The 17342-nt window shown below is 25.1% G+C and overlaps 3 protein-coding genes across 5 annotated transcripts; all 3 read right to left on the bottom strand.

The window, feature by feature from the left end:
* Positions 1–321: 321 nt before the first annotated feature.
* LOC126895040 (uncharacterized) lies at positions 322–1137 on the bottom strand. The gene has a single exon (XM_050666499.1). It carries the CDS (start codon positions 1135–1137, stop codon positions 322–324), a length of 816 nt encoding a protein of 271 aa, XP_050522456.1.
* Positions 1138–1971: 834 nt separating this feature from the next.
* Positions 1972–12062, bottom strand: LOC126894179 (coiled-coil domain-containing protein 40-like). The gene is made up of 13 exons (XM_050664993.1): positions 11814–12062; positions 11536–11755; positions 11319–11476; positions 10994–11238; positions 10681–10924; positions 10421–10603; positions 10110–10355; positions 9618–9792; positions 9021–9229; positions 8706–8921; positions 8450–8641; positions 7205–7363; positions 1972–2433 (listed from the first exon to the last, which is right to left on the bottom strand). The coding sequence occupies exons 1-13, from the start codon at positions 11943–11945 to the stop codon at positions 2200–2202; spliced, it is 2613 nt and encodes an 870-aa protein (XP_050520950.1). The 5' UTR covers positions 11946–12062; the 3' UTR covers positions 1972–2199.
* Positions 12063–13325: 1263 nt separating this feature from the next.
* LOC126903918 (protein lin-9 homolog) lies at positions 13326–17322 on the bottom strand. Of its 3 annotated transcripts, none has more exons than XM_050682494.1 (2): positions 17180–17322; positions 13326–15643 (listed from the first exon to the last, which is right to left on the bottom strand). In XM_050682494.1, exon 2 carries the CDS (start codon positions 15516–15518, stop codon positions 13716–13718), a length of 1803 nt encoding a protein of 600 aa, XP_050538451.1. In that variant the 5' UTR covers positions 15519–15643; positions 17180–17322; the 3' UTR covers positions 13326–13715. The 3 variants fall into 3 exon arrangements, with proteins under 3 accessions (XP_050538451.1, XP_050538458.1, XP_050538466.1); XM_050682501.1 differs by having other exon boundaries at positions 17140–17320; XM_050682509.1 differs by lacking the exon at positions 17180–17322 and adding an exon at positions 16951–16968.
* Between the last annotated feature and the right edge of the window lie 20 nt (positions 17323–17342).

Raw genomic sequence — 17342 nt, forward strand, 5'->3', positions numbered from 1 at the left:
GATTGCGCACGTCTACCAAAAGATTGTAAAAACTTAAAAAGTCAACACCAATGATGGGCTTGGATACTTCCGCAATCACAAATCTCCAAGTGAAATCTCGACGAAGTCCGAAGTTTAGGCTGAGCGTGATAGTGCCGTAGGTGTTTATAGGCGTGCCATTGGCGGCTGATAGGACGTAATCGGTTTTTACGCGGTGGCCTGGAACAGCACTACGTGGATAAACACACAAGTCGGCGCCCGTATCGATGAGAAATTGAGTTTGGGAAGTTCGGTCTGTGATGAAAAGACGGCGTGGAAACTGACCGGGCTCACTGGCCGTCATCAGTGATGACCCGTCCCGTTTCCCGATTTATAGTTACAAGGTTCCTTGCATTTTTTCGATTGGGATCCATAACGCCAATGATACCAGCATATTCCGTCTGCGCCATGATGAGTGCGGCTTCGAGATCGTGACCTTGGACGGTAAGTATTTGGTCTTGAGTCCGGAGTACGCGAGGGGCGAGTATTTAACGCAGCCACTTCACTTCTCAACGCTGCAATCTCCTGATTAATATTTAGACTAAGTTGAGAAATCTTAAGATTCAACATGGCTTCAAAAGTGTCACTTCTCGACATTTCTGCTATTTGTGGTAGTAAAGGACCCGATGCGTCTGCGATGTTGTCCGCATGGACAGCGAGATCTTCAAGCTTACTATCTTTCACTATTGCCAACGCTACCTGTATACTTTTCGGTAAACGGCCCATCCAAAGTGTCTTCAATAACGTTTCCGGAACAGAAGAGTCGGCCAGACTTTGGAGATGGCGTAAAAATTGTGATGGTTTACGGTCTCCAATCTCAACGCGTTCTAAAAGTTGGCGTGTTTTCTCCTCTTGGGAGGCACTAAGACGTCTTATCAACTCTTGTTTAATTTTGGCGTACTTACTGTCTGAGGGCGGCGTCATAATTATGTCCTTGACTTCCACTGCGTATTTTGGCGGTAATGCTCCAACTACATACCCGAATTTTGTACTGTCAACAGTGACTCCCGCGCTGGCGAAACTTCCTTCGACCATAGCAAACCAAAGTTCGGGATCTGACGAAATGAAATCCGGTATCTTGACGGCTACTCGAGCAATTGTTTCGTCTGTCTGCGCCATCACGTCGAGGTCACCAATTTGTGGGTTATATCTTACAACACACAATTATTTAAATGGCGGTAGACTTTTATTAAACAAAATTATAACACTAAAATAGACGTATAAACACTAAAAGAAAATATATGTATATACAGTAAGGAAAAATAAAATAATCGAAGTAAACATAATACACGATGACAACAGCGGCGGGGTGTAGCGGTCGTGTAGCGTATCGCGGACTAGACAGTCTGAACTGAACTAACTAAACTGACTGATTCTTCCGATATATATATAGCTCCGATAAGGCTCTCGCTAATTCTAGAATATTCTATACCCGCGTAGGTTATCTATGGCGTTATCGAAGTTTCTCGAAGGTTTTTGATAACGAGAACATTCGAGAATATTCGTTGCGTATGTTTTGGTCGCTACACAACATTGCACAATTTGACATTTAATTACACATATTGTTTTAACAATACTATAACATAATAATATAATGAAATATACTTAACAAGTATATTTAATATATTCCTTTTTCGTGTAAAAACTAATAAAGTTATTATACATTTTTCTTAAAATTCTTCAAAAAGATTAAGAATAATTTTAAAAATAAACCTTACATAAAACAAAGAAAGTTATTAAATTGTTTTTTTGTTACACATAGACCACCATTTCTTTTAGAAAATTAGTAGATAATGAGGGGTGTTAGTCACTCAAGATCTAAGCGGCTAAAAAATATATGTAATATGGTATGCAAATGTATGCTTTGTATAATAAAAATGACATTCTTACATAAAAATAGAAAAACCATTTATTTTAAATTTTAATTTTTAAACATTTTTTAAATCTCCAATTTTAATTACAATAAATAAATAATAAAATTATCCTCAGATCACTTTTTGTATGATAGCAATAATTAAACTAAATAGCTCTCAACATACTAAGTGTTAAGATTTTAATGACAAATAATAATCTAATTAAAGAATTAGTAACTCACTGCAAAATTTATATAAAATTAATTTTTTATAAAAGCAAATTGTTCAAAGATAACTATAATTATTTTTTGCATGTCATCAATATTATTTATTTAATTACTATTGAAAGGATATTGATTATACGCAAAAATTTATCATCCAAATTTGGAAAGTCATTTTTCAAAGCTTCAACCACACATAGAATATCTTGGTTTTTCTTCCAAGCAGCAGATGATTCTTCATCAATTCTGAACTCATCTTTAATTAATAAACTATATTTTCCTTGTTTAACTGAATCTAAATGTCTAGCATAACTTTGTTTGTGACTGAGATGTTCAATATTCTAATATTCAGAAATTTGAATAAAAGTTTAATTTTTATCACATATGAATAAAGTAATATGAGAAACATAGAAAGCTTGAAAACAATCTGATATTTTATAATTTAATGAACTATTACTAATTTTTTCAAAAAAAAAAATAGAATAAATATTGAAAAGACTTTATGCAGCAACTAACTAACTGAGTCCAATTTTAAACAATTTTAGAAAAAAACAAATATTAATTTTGTTTTACGTTTAAATAAAAAAAATAATATTAAAAGTAGTAAAATATTGTAGCAGTTAGCCGACCCCAAGTAGTTTGGATAAGGCAAGGAAAAAGAAGAGTAAACTGTTGAAACATCTAACTAAATTCAAGAAACTAATTTCTTGAAAGTTTATAATATTACAATTTCTGTCTCAACATAACAAATTTATATATATATTTTTCATGAAAAAAGAAAAAAACAAGTAATAATTATAAATAATCCAAATTTAGTAAAAATATTTTCATTTCATGTAAAGTGAAACTGTATGGTTACATAAATTATATTACATAATAATACTACATAATAAAAAAGTTAGAAATTGTAATCAACAGGGGAATCTTAATTAGAAGCTAACCATAAGTTATCTGACTGAATTATATAGAGTCAATCCATACCAAATCATCTAAAGGTGGTTGTATGAACACCTCATTTTTTTCTTAAATTTTCATGGTTTATTATTTATGTTATAATTAGATTAAGACAATTTTTTTTTATGACCTTTCCATTTTTATGGCTATTTCTTCAATGTCAAAAATTTTAAAAATAGCCAGAACGTTAAGAAACACACAGATTATTCAATATTGACTTAACCTATTTATAATTTTAGACTTAACCTTATTATAACTTAATGTTTACACGAAAAAAAAAAATTTATGTGAAATTCTAAACTTAAATGACTTTCTAAAAATGGCGAATTTTTGGTGAAAATTGGCGTTTATGGCTCACTGAAAACCATTAAGAAGTTATTATTTTATATTGATTTTTAAATTGGCATTGTATAGTGTATAATCTATGTTTCAACTAAATTTCAAATTTTTAAAACAATTTTCTTGGTATTTAGAGGCCTACAAAATTAGAAATTTTGTAAAAAATACACGTATTGTAGGTGCATTATTTCTGTTGGGGGACTTAATTTCAAAAAATGTTTTAATTTTTTAGTTACTTATCTGCTTAATCCACCATACAAATTTTAAGTTTAAGAAAAAAGTGTAATATGTAAAATTTAGTATTAGAAAATCAGTAAAAATCCGTTCAAAATCAAATAATTTAATGATAGTTTTTTGTTGTTTTCAAACAACATTTTTGTAATTGTTTTATATATTATTGTATAAGTCATATATTACGATTCGATATAATTATTAAATGTTATAATTATTCAATTCATTAAATTAGTTACAAAATAAAAAATTAAATTATTATGATAATATTGTAAAATATTATAATAAATAATCATGGTTTTTTTCTAGTGCTTAAAATATTCTGTTTTCATAAATATCAGTTAATGATATCTTAAGGCTTCTTATGGTACAGTTATTAATTGGTAAAAATCTGTGTTTTTCCGTATTTCCCCTTTTAATAGTTTTACACAATTTAAATCTCATATTAGACGTTTTTCGTTTTGTTTTATTCCTAAAGTAGGTATATTTATGTATTTTATGCCTTTAATTTTTTCATCGCAAAATTGAAATAGCCATAAAAATAGAAAGGTCATAAAAATTTTTTTTTTAATCTAATTATAGCATTGTAGGGATTAACTAAAATCTAAGATAACATGTGCAAAATAAATATTTTTATATTTATCGTAAGTTTACACTGCAAAACAATACGATAACACTCTATTGTATTATGATATCAAATGTATTATGTTTAGTCTCGCGGTGTCCATCAATCCGACAACACTTAGTATTTGTAATTGTATTTTTTTATATATTTATATCACATTTTTAATATTAAAGAATTATTAATTATTATAAATGTTAAATTGTAGTATTTGTAATAAAGATAGAATAAATATTACAGCATAAAGAATAAATCCTGAAAATTTAAGAAAAAAATGATATGGTCAAAAACCACTTCTGGATGATTTGGCATGAATTTACCCTATACATTAATCTATCTTAAACACCATAAAATCTGTACCAAAAAAAGCGTAGCACAGTATGGACTTGGGATAGTTGGGACAAGTATAAATGATATGTGACAGTGATTTTAATCACTGTCATAAGAAACGCGATTCGATGAAAATCTGTAAAGTGTTTAATTCTAAGAAATTGATGCATAATTACAAAAGCAACATGAAATCCTATTTCCTTAATTATATCTTGATTAGTCTTCTTCTTTTTCCTCGCTTTAATCCCAACTACTTGAGATCGCCCATCCTTATCCTAAACTTCCACTTGACACGATCACTCACATCAGCCATCCTCATATGCCATTCAGTTACATCCCTCCATCTCTTTTTCTCTTGATCTCTTTTCTACCTCTCTTCCTTCAACATTCATTTCTATAACTGTTTTTACAGCTTCTAATTCCTCTCTCCTCATAACACGACCAAACCATCTAAGTCTATTTTCTCTCATCTTATCCACGATTGACGCAACATCTTTACTTCCTCTTATATGCTCGTTCCTTATCCTATCTTCTCTAGTCACTCCACTCATCCATCTAAGCATTCTCATCTCTGCTATACTCATTCTCTGCTCTACTTTCTTGTCAACTGCCCAACACTTTGAATCATACAACATAGCTGGTATAACTAGAGTCTTATAGAATTTACCTTTCAGTCTCATTGGAATTCTTTTATCGCATAACACACCAGACACTTCTCTCCAATTGAATACCACTGCTCTTTTGCACAACTGATCTTAAATACTTAGAACTTTCCATCTCTCTTATCTCGACCACACTTATTGTCATTGATCTCTTAATTTCATTTACTTCCTTTGTCAAACTCATACTCTATATACTCTTACTTACTCATACTTATTCTTAATTTCTTTCCTTCTAAAACTAATCTCCACACCTCTAGTCTTTGATTAATTTCCTCCTTATTTTCTCCTATTAACACTATATCGTCGGCAAACAACATGCATCACGGCACCTTTCCTTGTATTCTCTAGTACTTTCATTCAACACACTATAGAAAACAAGTAAGGGCTTAAAGCAGATCCTTGGTGCACTCCTACTTTTACTCTAAAATCTTTTGTTACTACTACTATTTTTTCTTGAATTTTTATCGTAATAGATCACTTAAATAGAAATCACAGTAATAATTTCTAAGTAACTTTTGGTGTTCAAAAAGATTATAAAATTGAAATATTCAGAACTTAATTAATAATAATGATTAAATTTAACTAAAAAAAACCAATAAAAATATTGTTAAGAAAATCTACTCAATTGAGCGTATTATAAAATTTGATTATAATTGTAAAAATCCATTGTTAAATTCAGGTGAAACTAAAATAATTTTTTTTCTAGATTTATGATTTATATAGCAACATGTTACCAAATAAAATTGGAATGTTATAGACTGGTAGTAATACACACTAATAAAGTTAAAAAATTAATTACAAAAAAAAATTATTTAATTTTGTAGTTGAAACCTATTATCATATCAAACCTAATTCGACAATAAATATTTTAAAATTATTATAAATGGATGATTTTAATTGTCTATATGGGGAAAGATAGTTAAGAAACTTTTTAATTGACAAAGGGGATTTTTTTTTCGATTTTTGAGGGTAATATATTTAACTAGATAATAGTTGTTATTATTTCATGTATCGTTAAAAAAATGGTCAAGTAAGAGCTGAGAAAATGACAGCCACAAAAAAAACCACATAGTAAAATCATTTTAATATGAATAAGAAATTTCTTCTCACGAAGGGAGACTACAATGATGGGATCTTTGATATTCTTATTATCTTAATTGAATCGTAATTGAATCTAAATTAGATAAAATTAAAGGATTTAAACATTTTTTGTTACTAAAAAACCTTTGTAAATTATTTTAAAATAAAATAAAATACAAAACCGAGTATTATAACATAAAAATAGTATATTTTTGAATACTACAGAGATTTTTACCATTAAGACAAACTTAAGTTTAAATTTTTTTGTTTTTATACTAAAGTATGCTACATAAACTTTAATTTAAGATGTATATAAAAGTGTCAGTATTTCCGGAACACTTTCAAAAGTTAATTTTGAAAAAGTTTTCATTTTGAATCCCCCCTATGAGTAGGTGCAGAGTCAGATAAAAAAAAAACACACCAAATGATGTGTAAATATCTAATATATCTATTAAAAAAAATTATTTCTATTCATGTATTTTTCAAAATATTATGGTAGTTTTAAGAAAAAAATTGAAAAAATGTCAAAAATTACTAATTTTTAATTTGTAATTTTTTTGTACATTTTCCCATTTACAGGAACGAGGGAAAATTTTTTCAGTTTTTGAGGGTAATGTCTTACGATTTATATTTTGATGTATTGTTGAATGAAATCAGTTCGGTAAGAGCTGAGAAAAAGTGGTAAACGGCACACAAAAAAAAACCTCCTCATAGTAAAATTAATACCTTCTCAGCTTCACATCGAAGCTAAAAAATACATAAATAACATTTAATTATGAAATAATAGGTCACACTCTTTGTTTTGGTAAATAGATAAACTTTAGTTAGTTTTCAATCTTCCTTCAAGTGGTTCAATATTTTTTTTCTTAATTTAAACAATATTCTAATACAAACTCTAATTTTAATTCCATTAGCATTTTCAAATTCTTGTATAATATCTCCAAAATTTTTCTTTATCTGGCTTAATTCTTGACTTAATGTATAATATTGACTTTCTAATTCGTCTTTTTCTTTTTGTATAATATTCACATTTATTTCTACATTTTTACACTCCTAAAATTCCACATTTAATAATTTTAAAATCAATTTTCTGAAATAAAATATATGAAAGAATTGGAGAAAATATATCAGATCCCACTTTTTTGAGAAATACTTATTTAATTTTTTTAAATAGATTTTGTTGTAAAAATCATATAGATCAAAGATTTTGTTCTAGAATAAATCATTAGTGAAATTAGGGAAATGCTTTGAAGGCTAAGCCTCACTAAAAATCAAGAAAAGTATACATAATGTGATGTAAGAATTTTTTTTTAGGTAGGGTATAATTATTATTAGCCCCAAGATTTTTATTTAAATGGTCCCTATGGAGTGAAGATATACACAAGAAATTTCATATTTCCTAAAAATTATATTTAAATTGTTTAAATTTTGGAAGAATTCAAATCCACCCTCTCATTAATTACACCCTTTCATCATGGAACTATTCGTGACTACTAAAGACAATATCTGAAGCTATTTGCAGAAATTTATAAGTAAATTTTATTACTTGAAGTGCTTAAGGTACTCTCCAATGAGTCCGAAACATCAGAACTCAACTGTAAACATGAATACATCCTTAAGAATTTCAAGCAACAAGACAATTCATAAAAGCTTTAACACATTTTACATTTTATTTAGTATTAAAATGAGAAAATACTTTTATTATTATATATGTTAGTAAAAATAAATTTTTTTAATGTATCAAAAAATTTCACTTGATAAAATTAATTTGTTGTTTCTTGGCTGATGACAGAGAATATCCTTTTCTATGTATATCTTTAATTATTTTATAACCCTATTGTTATGATTTAGCAATTTTTAGAAAACAATTGACAAGTATAGAAACTAGACTTATACAATTAACACTACTTGCATCTTGTTTCAAAACTATAGTTAAAATCTTACTTAAACAATATACTACAAAATAAATATTAATGATGATTTTAAATACAAATTATTTATAAAAATTAGAAATAAGTAAATAAATTATGAAATAGGATTCATTTTCATTGACTCGTGCATATAGACATAAAATGTACTTTTCCTGTTCTTTTTTAAAATATAATATTTAAATATTTAAATATTTAAATATCAACTTACAATTTTACTTTTTTGTATACTTAATCGTAAATCATTAATTTTTTTAAATAGTCTTTGTTTAGTTTCACTTTTTCCTTTTATTCGACTTTCCTTGGCAGCTACAGTATTGTAAATAGTTTCCCTTTTAGAAATACAACCTTCCAAATCAAACATTATTTTTTTTAAAGTTTTCTTTAATTGACTTTCCCTTATCTATTTAATATAACATGACATGTAATATTAAGAAAAAAGGTTCATAAATAAATCTAATTTGTACCTGCATTCTATGTATTTCGTTTTTCATTGCATCAATGTCTCCTATATCCCCTTCTTTATTAACAATCTCCTTTTTCATTTCAATAATTTGCTTAATTTTAACTTCCCAAGTTATGAGTTCTTGTTGCTTTTTTATGTATTTATTTTGTGTTTCATCTAATTCATTTTTTATGGATTTTAATTGATCAGCATATTCTAAACATTCTCTTTCATTTTCCTAAATCCAACAAAAATAATATTTCACTTTTCAATTGTAATTTTAATTTATAACACAACTTAAAAAAATTATAAAAATTAAATTATTGAATTCATTCACCTTTAATTCTACAACAGATTTATTTTGTAACCATTCATTTTCAATTGATAGAAAATTAGTCTTTCCCTTCGTGTTGCTTATATTTTGACTATATTTTAAAATAGCATTTCTCAAATGTGTAAAATTTCTTTTATAATGGTCAATTCCTTTACTTAAACTTATTATTTCTTGTTTCAACTTAAAATTTTTTGCATCCGCCACAATATTATCTATAAAGATAATATATAAAATGCTTTAAAAAAATCCTAACTAGCATTTAACTTATAAAAAATTTAAACATTAATAAATGTTTATTAGATGATCAAAATATATGCCGATTAGTACAATAGGAAATAAAAATATAAAGCTATAAACTATAAATTCAAATAATTTACAAAGTTTTTCATTAAAAAAATTAATATAAATAAATTCCAAGTTACAAGTAAGAAATAATTTTTTGTGTAAAACTAAATCAAATAATAGTTATTGATGCATGTAAATATTATTTATAAGAACTCTCCTGTCTCCTTTACAGCATTTAATTTAAGTTATTCTTTATGATAATATTTTTATTTTGAAATATTCTACTTAAAATAAGTAAGCTTACAGTGTACTTACATTTTTTCAATTTATTAATTTTATTCATTAATTCATTTCTTTGTTGAGTCATCTGTACATTATTATTTTGTTTTTTAATCCAAGTTTCTTTAAGAAAATCTATGTTATTATTTATATCTTCCAATTTTTTCTTAACTTGTACTATTTGAGCTTGAGGTGTCTTTAAATTTCCCTCCTGTTGTAAAATGTATCCATGCATAAATTAGAAGTTATTAAGTAGAAGATATTTTTTATTGCTATATTTATTTACATTGGGGGTCATACATCATTTTATACATTATATGATTTTTTTTAATTACTTAAAAAATATTTCCAAATTTTAAAATTTACTTCATTAACTCCAAATGAATCAAAATATTTAGTTTATGCAATAGAGTTATATGGGGCTAAAAACTCTGGGATATTCCTATATATTCTTAAATTATTACAGTAACAATATTCTTACTTAATGATCAAATATGTACTTTGTAATTTATCAGAATTTTTACTTACATCTTGTTTTTTCCTTACAGTTTCTAAATTTTTTGTTTCTATATCAATTTGCCTTGATTTTTGTTGAATATCACAGAGTAATTTATTTAGTTCAGTTTCCAAGTCAAAAATTAAATTACTTTTTTCCTTCATAGTTTTAGTATTTTCTTCTATATCTCTTTCTAAATTCAATATTACTATACGATATTGTTCTGCTTTTAGTAATGTTTGAGAAAGATTGTTTTCAGTTTGAATCAACATTAGCTCCTACACAAAAATATAAAATTAATTTTTTTTTTTTTAATTTTTTTAATTAATAAAGTTTTAATTACATGTTTTTTATTCTGTGTTTTTATTTCACTGATTTTGTTATTTATGTTAATACAACTATTATTAGTAAGCATTTGTTTTTTTAAATCATGCACAATTTCATCTTCTATCTTCAATTTTTTTTTAGACTTTAGTTCTAGTGAGTTCACTAAAACATTAATTTCATTTTGCAATGATTTTTGTTCCTAAAATTATGTTAAATAGATATTTTATTAGTATAAGTTAATAGCACACTGAAAATTCAATATTTATTATATCTCACAGATAATAGTTCACTTAAATTTTGACTTTGAAACTCTAACATTTGTAAAAGTTTGGAATGTTCATCACTTAAATTGTTTAGTTGATTAGTATGATTATTATAATTCTGCTGCATATTAATTTGTTCTTGTTTTAACTTATTTAGGTTACTTATAAGGTCCTCATTTTTTTTAAATTCATTTTGTGAACTTTTTTTATAACTATTTGCTTCCATTATCAGAATTAAGTTTTGATTTTTTGCTTCCCTATAAAAATAATTATAATATTGATATTTTAAATGCTCAACTTTAAAAAAAAAAAAGTTAAACTATAACTGTAAGTCATTTTTTATTTTGTGAAATGTTTTATCGCTTTGTTGAATGCTGGTTAAAACTCCTTTCCATAGTAAAGCAATTTTTGTATTGTCTGTATTAATGGTATCAAGATCAATAGAGCTATCCATCACTCTTTGATTCAAAATTTGTCTTTCATTAAATTTAGTCTCTGCTTGTTCTCCAAGCTCTTTAATACGGTCCTCTAAATGTATTATTTCTTGAGTCAAAGAAAGTAATAATAGATTCTAATAAAAATAATAATAAACAATATTATTTATTTTAGTAAAATTGTTTTCATAAATATTTTAAAAAATTTAAGTAGTACCTGGTTTTGCTGTTCATTTAATATTTTTTTTTTGTGATGCTTAATATGAGATTCTTTTTGGTTACACAAAATAAATGTTGTTTCTTGATCTTTTTCATATTTTAATAATTCATTAAAAAGTGTCCTACTAGAGTCTAACTGTCTTTTTAAATCTAAAACTTTATTAACAATTAATATGAATTAAAATATTATATTTAATAAAATTTGTAGTTCTTACTATTTTTATTTTGCTCTGTAATTTTTCTATCAACATCTAAAAATCGTTGTTTCCCTTTATCAATATGATTATCAACTTGTTCTTTTGCCATTTTTATTTCTATTTTAAGTTTATGTAATGTATCTAATGTTACTTTATGTGCCTCATTTTGACGAACCAAAACATTTATTTTGTTTTCAAGTAATAGTTTATTATCTTGATTAGTTTTAACATTTCCTTTCTACATTAAATTATACTTTATACTAAAAAAATTTTCAAAAAATAAAAATTTTTTTTACCAGAGACAATATTTCTTGTTCTAAATTTAATTTTTGTTTCAATAAATGTTGATTAAGAGCCTTTTGAAATCTTATCATTATAGGATTATTTGGTTCTAATACCATTAATTGATCATTTTTTACTGTGCCCATGTCGGCTACAATTTGTGGTTAGATAGTTTAATTAAAAATTTAAATAATGATATTAATTTAATGACAAATATGATAAAGTTGTAAATTTAAATGTTTGTTTAAATAATCGTATTGCCATGACAACAATGCATTAGGCATTTATGATGATTTTGAGTATACTATATATATAGAGTCATACATTTTAAATAAACAAGTTTTAAAAACTATATTGTTTTAAAGATTTTATTCACACATATTATTACACATCATTAAAATTTAAATAATTTTATAAAGTATACTTATAACATCATATTAATACATTGAGCTAACATTTACCCATAAAGCTATGGTATTTTATACTATACACTAATTTGTTATCTTCACTACAATTTAATATTTATTCTAAAATAATCAATAATTTAATATTATTTTACACTAAATAAAAAATGTTATATTATAGTACAGATGATTTTATAAATAGGTCATTTTTAATTAAACTTGGAAATAAAATAAAAATTTTAAAAATTACTTATTTACATCAATTAAGTAAGTGTACTAAAAAAAAAAATTCAATTTTGTTTCACAACTAAAAAATAGTAATAAATATGTTAAAGATTTTACACAAAATGTTTATTATAACATAAAAATGTATAGCATGCCAAAAAAAATGATAACAATAAATGAGCTTGTATTCTGTATCATCAAATAGGAAAAAAATGATTTATTAGTTTTATGGTTTATACAAATGCCCAGCTTTATTTTTATTTACTCAATGGGACAACTAATAGAACATAATATTATTATGTTGTTATAATTATGTATATAATATATTATACTGTACTAAAGTTAATTAACAAAATAAAACAAATGTTATTTTGATTTTTTACTTTTCCACTATAGTACCAACCAAACTGTACATAAAAATGAAGTATATAAATTCATTTAATAAATATAAAGTTTTTACTGAATATTATTATGGATTAAATCAATATTTATTATTGAATTAATAAACAGTATATTAAAAGTACTAAATTTTAAGAAATTTACAAAAAAAGTCGTTTATAAAATGTCAATTTTAGTAAAATATTTTCTGAAATATGATTTTGTTTATAATATGACCTAAGACACCTAACAATCATGTTTAAGTAGAATAACAGGAAATCTCATAATTAAATTTTTTTTTAATTTATCTAAATTACATTTAATAAATACATTTACAATTATTTACATTTAGATAAATAAAATATCTTAATAAATTAAGAAAAATATTTATAATTAAGCTATTAACTATAGAAAAAAAAAAGAGAATTCACACAAATGTACAAAATTACAATTAATATTTTTCTCCAAAAGTGGTAAATATATAAGTATAATGTACTATCCTTCTTAAGTATACTATAGGATATTTCTAATACAATAGTATAACGACAAAAGTCAATAATATTACTTAAACAAATAATAAACATTGATGATAAATTATAACTAGTATTCATTTTTTTTTTAAGGGATTTATAAAAATAACAGAATTACCTTAAATTAAATCTATGTATAATAATATCACACTGTTATTAGAATAATGATGCTAGCTAATTATGGTTGTTTGCAGTAAAATTAAATATTATCATTGTGAAATCAATCACTATAAGTAGTTTTAATTGAATTCAATTCAAGTGTGAACTTTTTAGTATCTTTAAAGTAATGTTACTATAAATTAACATATATATATATATATATATTTCATCAATGTTTATTTATTTGCTCATACTTCTCTTAAACAAAAAGTAACAATAATTACTTTTTAGTGGCAGAAGATAAAGTGTGATATGTATCTAAGCTAGACTGAATTTGTTGCATATGAATTTCTACACAGTTTTCAAATGACTTTTGATTAGACTGACTAAGTTTAAGTTTTATCTCAACCATAGTTCTTTTTAAAGCATCTAATTCATAAGCAGTAGGTTCATTTTCAGTTAATGTTTTTACTTGAAGCATGAGTGCTAATAAATCTTTAATTAGTGCTAACATTGGCTGATCCTCTGATACAAAGTGTGACTCTGTTACTTCTTTATTATGCTCTATCATTTGTTCAGCTTCATCAAAAGATTGATTTTGCAAATAATCTGTAATTAATGGCCATGTTTCAGCTTCTTCGGGGGCTAATACTTTAATTTCTTCACTTAGAACACACATTACTGAAGTTAAATGCAAATTTAAATTATCTAAATCTAAAACAATTTTTGCATAACGACTTTGAAAATCCTGTGTTATTTCTTCATTATATAAAGTCATTCTCTCTGCTTCTGAATTTAAATTACGTAATGTTTGTACATACTGTTTCTTAGCGGTTAAAATTTTTCTAAATTTTACAGTTGATTCTAAAAGTTTCATTGAATAATTAGGTACAATATTCTTGTCTGTTTTTATAGATTCTATATTAGTTTCAGGTGATATAGAACGATATGGCATTCTTGGTCTACACATTTGAAATAACAAATTTTTAGAAATTGTTTCTGGTGGCTGATTTGAACAAACCTCATAATCTGGAACTGAATGTGTGCCTAAACCAGGTTTATCAAAATGTATTCTATAAGTATTATTAGAAACATCTAAAGCTTCAATAGTACCATTGTATAGACCATCTTCAGCATTACTACGTAACATAGCTGTAACTTTAGTACCCACAGTTAGCTGTAAAGGTATTTCATCCGGTATATCTTTGAACAATAACTCATCTCTAGCTTTTCTTTGTTGTAATAGTCTGATTTTTTTTCTTCTTCTATCTAATTCACGAATTTCCTCATCAAAAAAATTTTGAGAACATCTTCGAGGCTTACCCATCATTCGCCTTAACATACACCATTCCCTTCTAGTCATAGTTTTAATTTTGAATGAAGGGAAAAAATCTTGGACACACATCATAAAATCAGATTCATACAAAAGAGGTTTATCAATATTACTATAAAACCATTCATAATAAATCCAATTTTTTGCTTTAGGTAGATGAAAAATTTTTCGTAATTTAAGTCCAACTTTTTGGCATCTTTTACGATCAACTGTGTCACATTTTGGTTTAGAAGTTGACACTACATTTTTAGGAGTCTCTTGTTTTATAATTTTTTGTTTAGATAATCCATTCTCTAGATTTTTTTTTGTAGCACTTTTAATGGGTGTTTTAATATTAGGAGTTTTTAGTTTGATTGTGGGTGTTGTTTTAACAGCAACTTTAGGTGTTGGCGTTTTTTGAGTTGGGTTTTTATCTTGTTTGGGAGTTTTGGGGGTTTTACTCTCAACTTTGGATTCAGAAATTTTTTTAGGAGTATATTTTTTTGGTGAATTTAGATTCATCAAACGTTCTTGTTTTACTGATGGATTTTTAGATGTATTAAAAACTTCTTCATCAAAAAATAATTTATTTTTTTTTCTTATACGTGCTGGCATACCTCTTCTGTTTAACTTATCTTTAATTGAGTTTGATGAATCATTAGGCTTAGGATTATCTTTTCTATTTACAGGTTGTAAGCCTAAAGCTGCTGGACATAACTTTGTTTCGCCATATTCATCATCAATATCCATATCACTACTATCTGAATCCATTGTATATATACTAATTAATATTTAACGTATAAATACCTCAATTATTTTATAAAATCAACACCATCAAATTTTAGAATTTTATAAGTATAAAACATTTTGAAGGTAAATGGCATCTTAGTTGCATTCTAAAAAAATAAAAGATTAAGTTAGTTTAGCCAATTTATTTATATAAGAAAAAATGATCATGTTTAATGATTTGTAAACCTAAAATTATATTAGAGCAAATTTCATATCATAGATATGTGGAGAACTGGGCCTAAAATATGTTGATATTAAAAGGAAAATAGAAGACAGGGAGGAATGGAAAAGAATTGTAGGAAGGCACCACCAGTCAAAAGACTAAGAAACCTGAAGAAGAAAAATATATACAAGACATAATATTAGAAGTTAGGAACTAATTTCGACATAATTTATTATACAATAATAAATAATTAACAAAATATTTTTAAAGTCTTTTCACATTTTAATGTTCTAAAATTGATTAATTAACATACACACCACAATTCATTTCTATATTTTTCAAATGATATGGTAATTAGAGCTTGATTAGGTATAAAAAAATGAATTTAGAGAGCTGGCTGTCTGGTATTAAATAAATAATTTACGATGAACTTTTAGAATTAAAGAGACACAGGTAAGGTAGATCCACTTTTAAATGACTATTACATGTACAATTTGTTTTGTATGTAACTAAGTGTCACAATAGTCTATGCATATATTATTATAAAAATATAGTAGTGATATAAATAAATAAAAATGTAATGAGCATAATTAAATATTTTTCTATTAAGAAAATGTTATAGTAATTAATGATTGCAAATTTATTATTTATTATCAAAAATGAAAAATTGTCTGAATGCAGGATTGAATAATATAAACATAATTCTGAAAGAAAAAAATTTATATTCAGATTAAAAATGAAATATTCATTCTGGTAATATACATTTTCCTCGAGTTAATTAATAAGTAATGACTTTGGAATAAATAAAGAAGAAATTTTTACCATGTAATAACATGTTACACAGTCATTATCAAATATTAAATAATTATAAAATACTATAATCCTACATAAATGTGTCCTAGACAAAAAAAATTTTTTGTGTTATAATACAAAATTATATTTATTATATTTTGTTACATTATATTTTATTTCTATTATATTTATACATTTATTGAAAATAATGAATTCAATTAAGCTATAAAAATTAAATCAACTAGTAAAAATAAACTGCAATAAAAATGAAATAAAAACATTACTTTAAAAATGAAATAAATGGCACCTATTGCATAAAATACAAACATATGCCTCAACAATTTGCAAAAATATATAGTTAAAATGTATTGACTAAGTTTTATATTTATATTAGTCAATCCAACTCAGTATAGTAAATAAATTATATTTTTGTTTGTTTACAAAACAATTTTAACTCACTTTATTTATAAAACATATTTTTTAATAGTTATTTTTATTGGAAAAGTTATTCATAAATATAAGTTTAACAAATCGAATGCATAATTATTGAAATTGGGGTAATTATGTCAGAAGAAATATTTGAATGATTGGACATATAAAAGGAAATGGCGCAAACAATCATATCAGTTGCTGTTTAAATTAACTTACTTTATTTTCATATCTTAATGTAAACTAATAGAGCACTTACTTAAGTGATAGAAATTCAATAATAACAGCAAAATTTATTTTTAACCCAACTATACGTACATAGAAATGAATTTATTTTAAATCAAATTAATAAAAAGTTTGTAAAATTTGTAAAAATCGCGGAGGAATACATTTCTCAGTTTAAATTCCACATTATCGCCAAG

Source organism: Daktulosphaira vitifoliae, unplaced genomic scaffold (assembly GCF_025091365.1).
Source record: "Daktulosphaira vitifoliae isolate Bord-2020 unplaced genomic scaffold, ASM2509136v1 Scaffold_1, whole genome shotgun sequence".
Lineage (NCBI taxonomy): Eukaryota > Metazoa > Arthropoda > Insecta > Hemiptera > Phylloxeridae > Daktulosphaira > Daktulosphaira vitifoliae.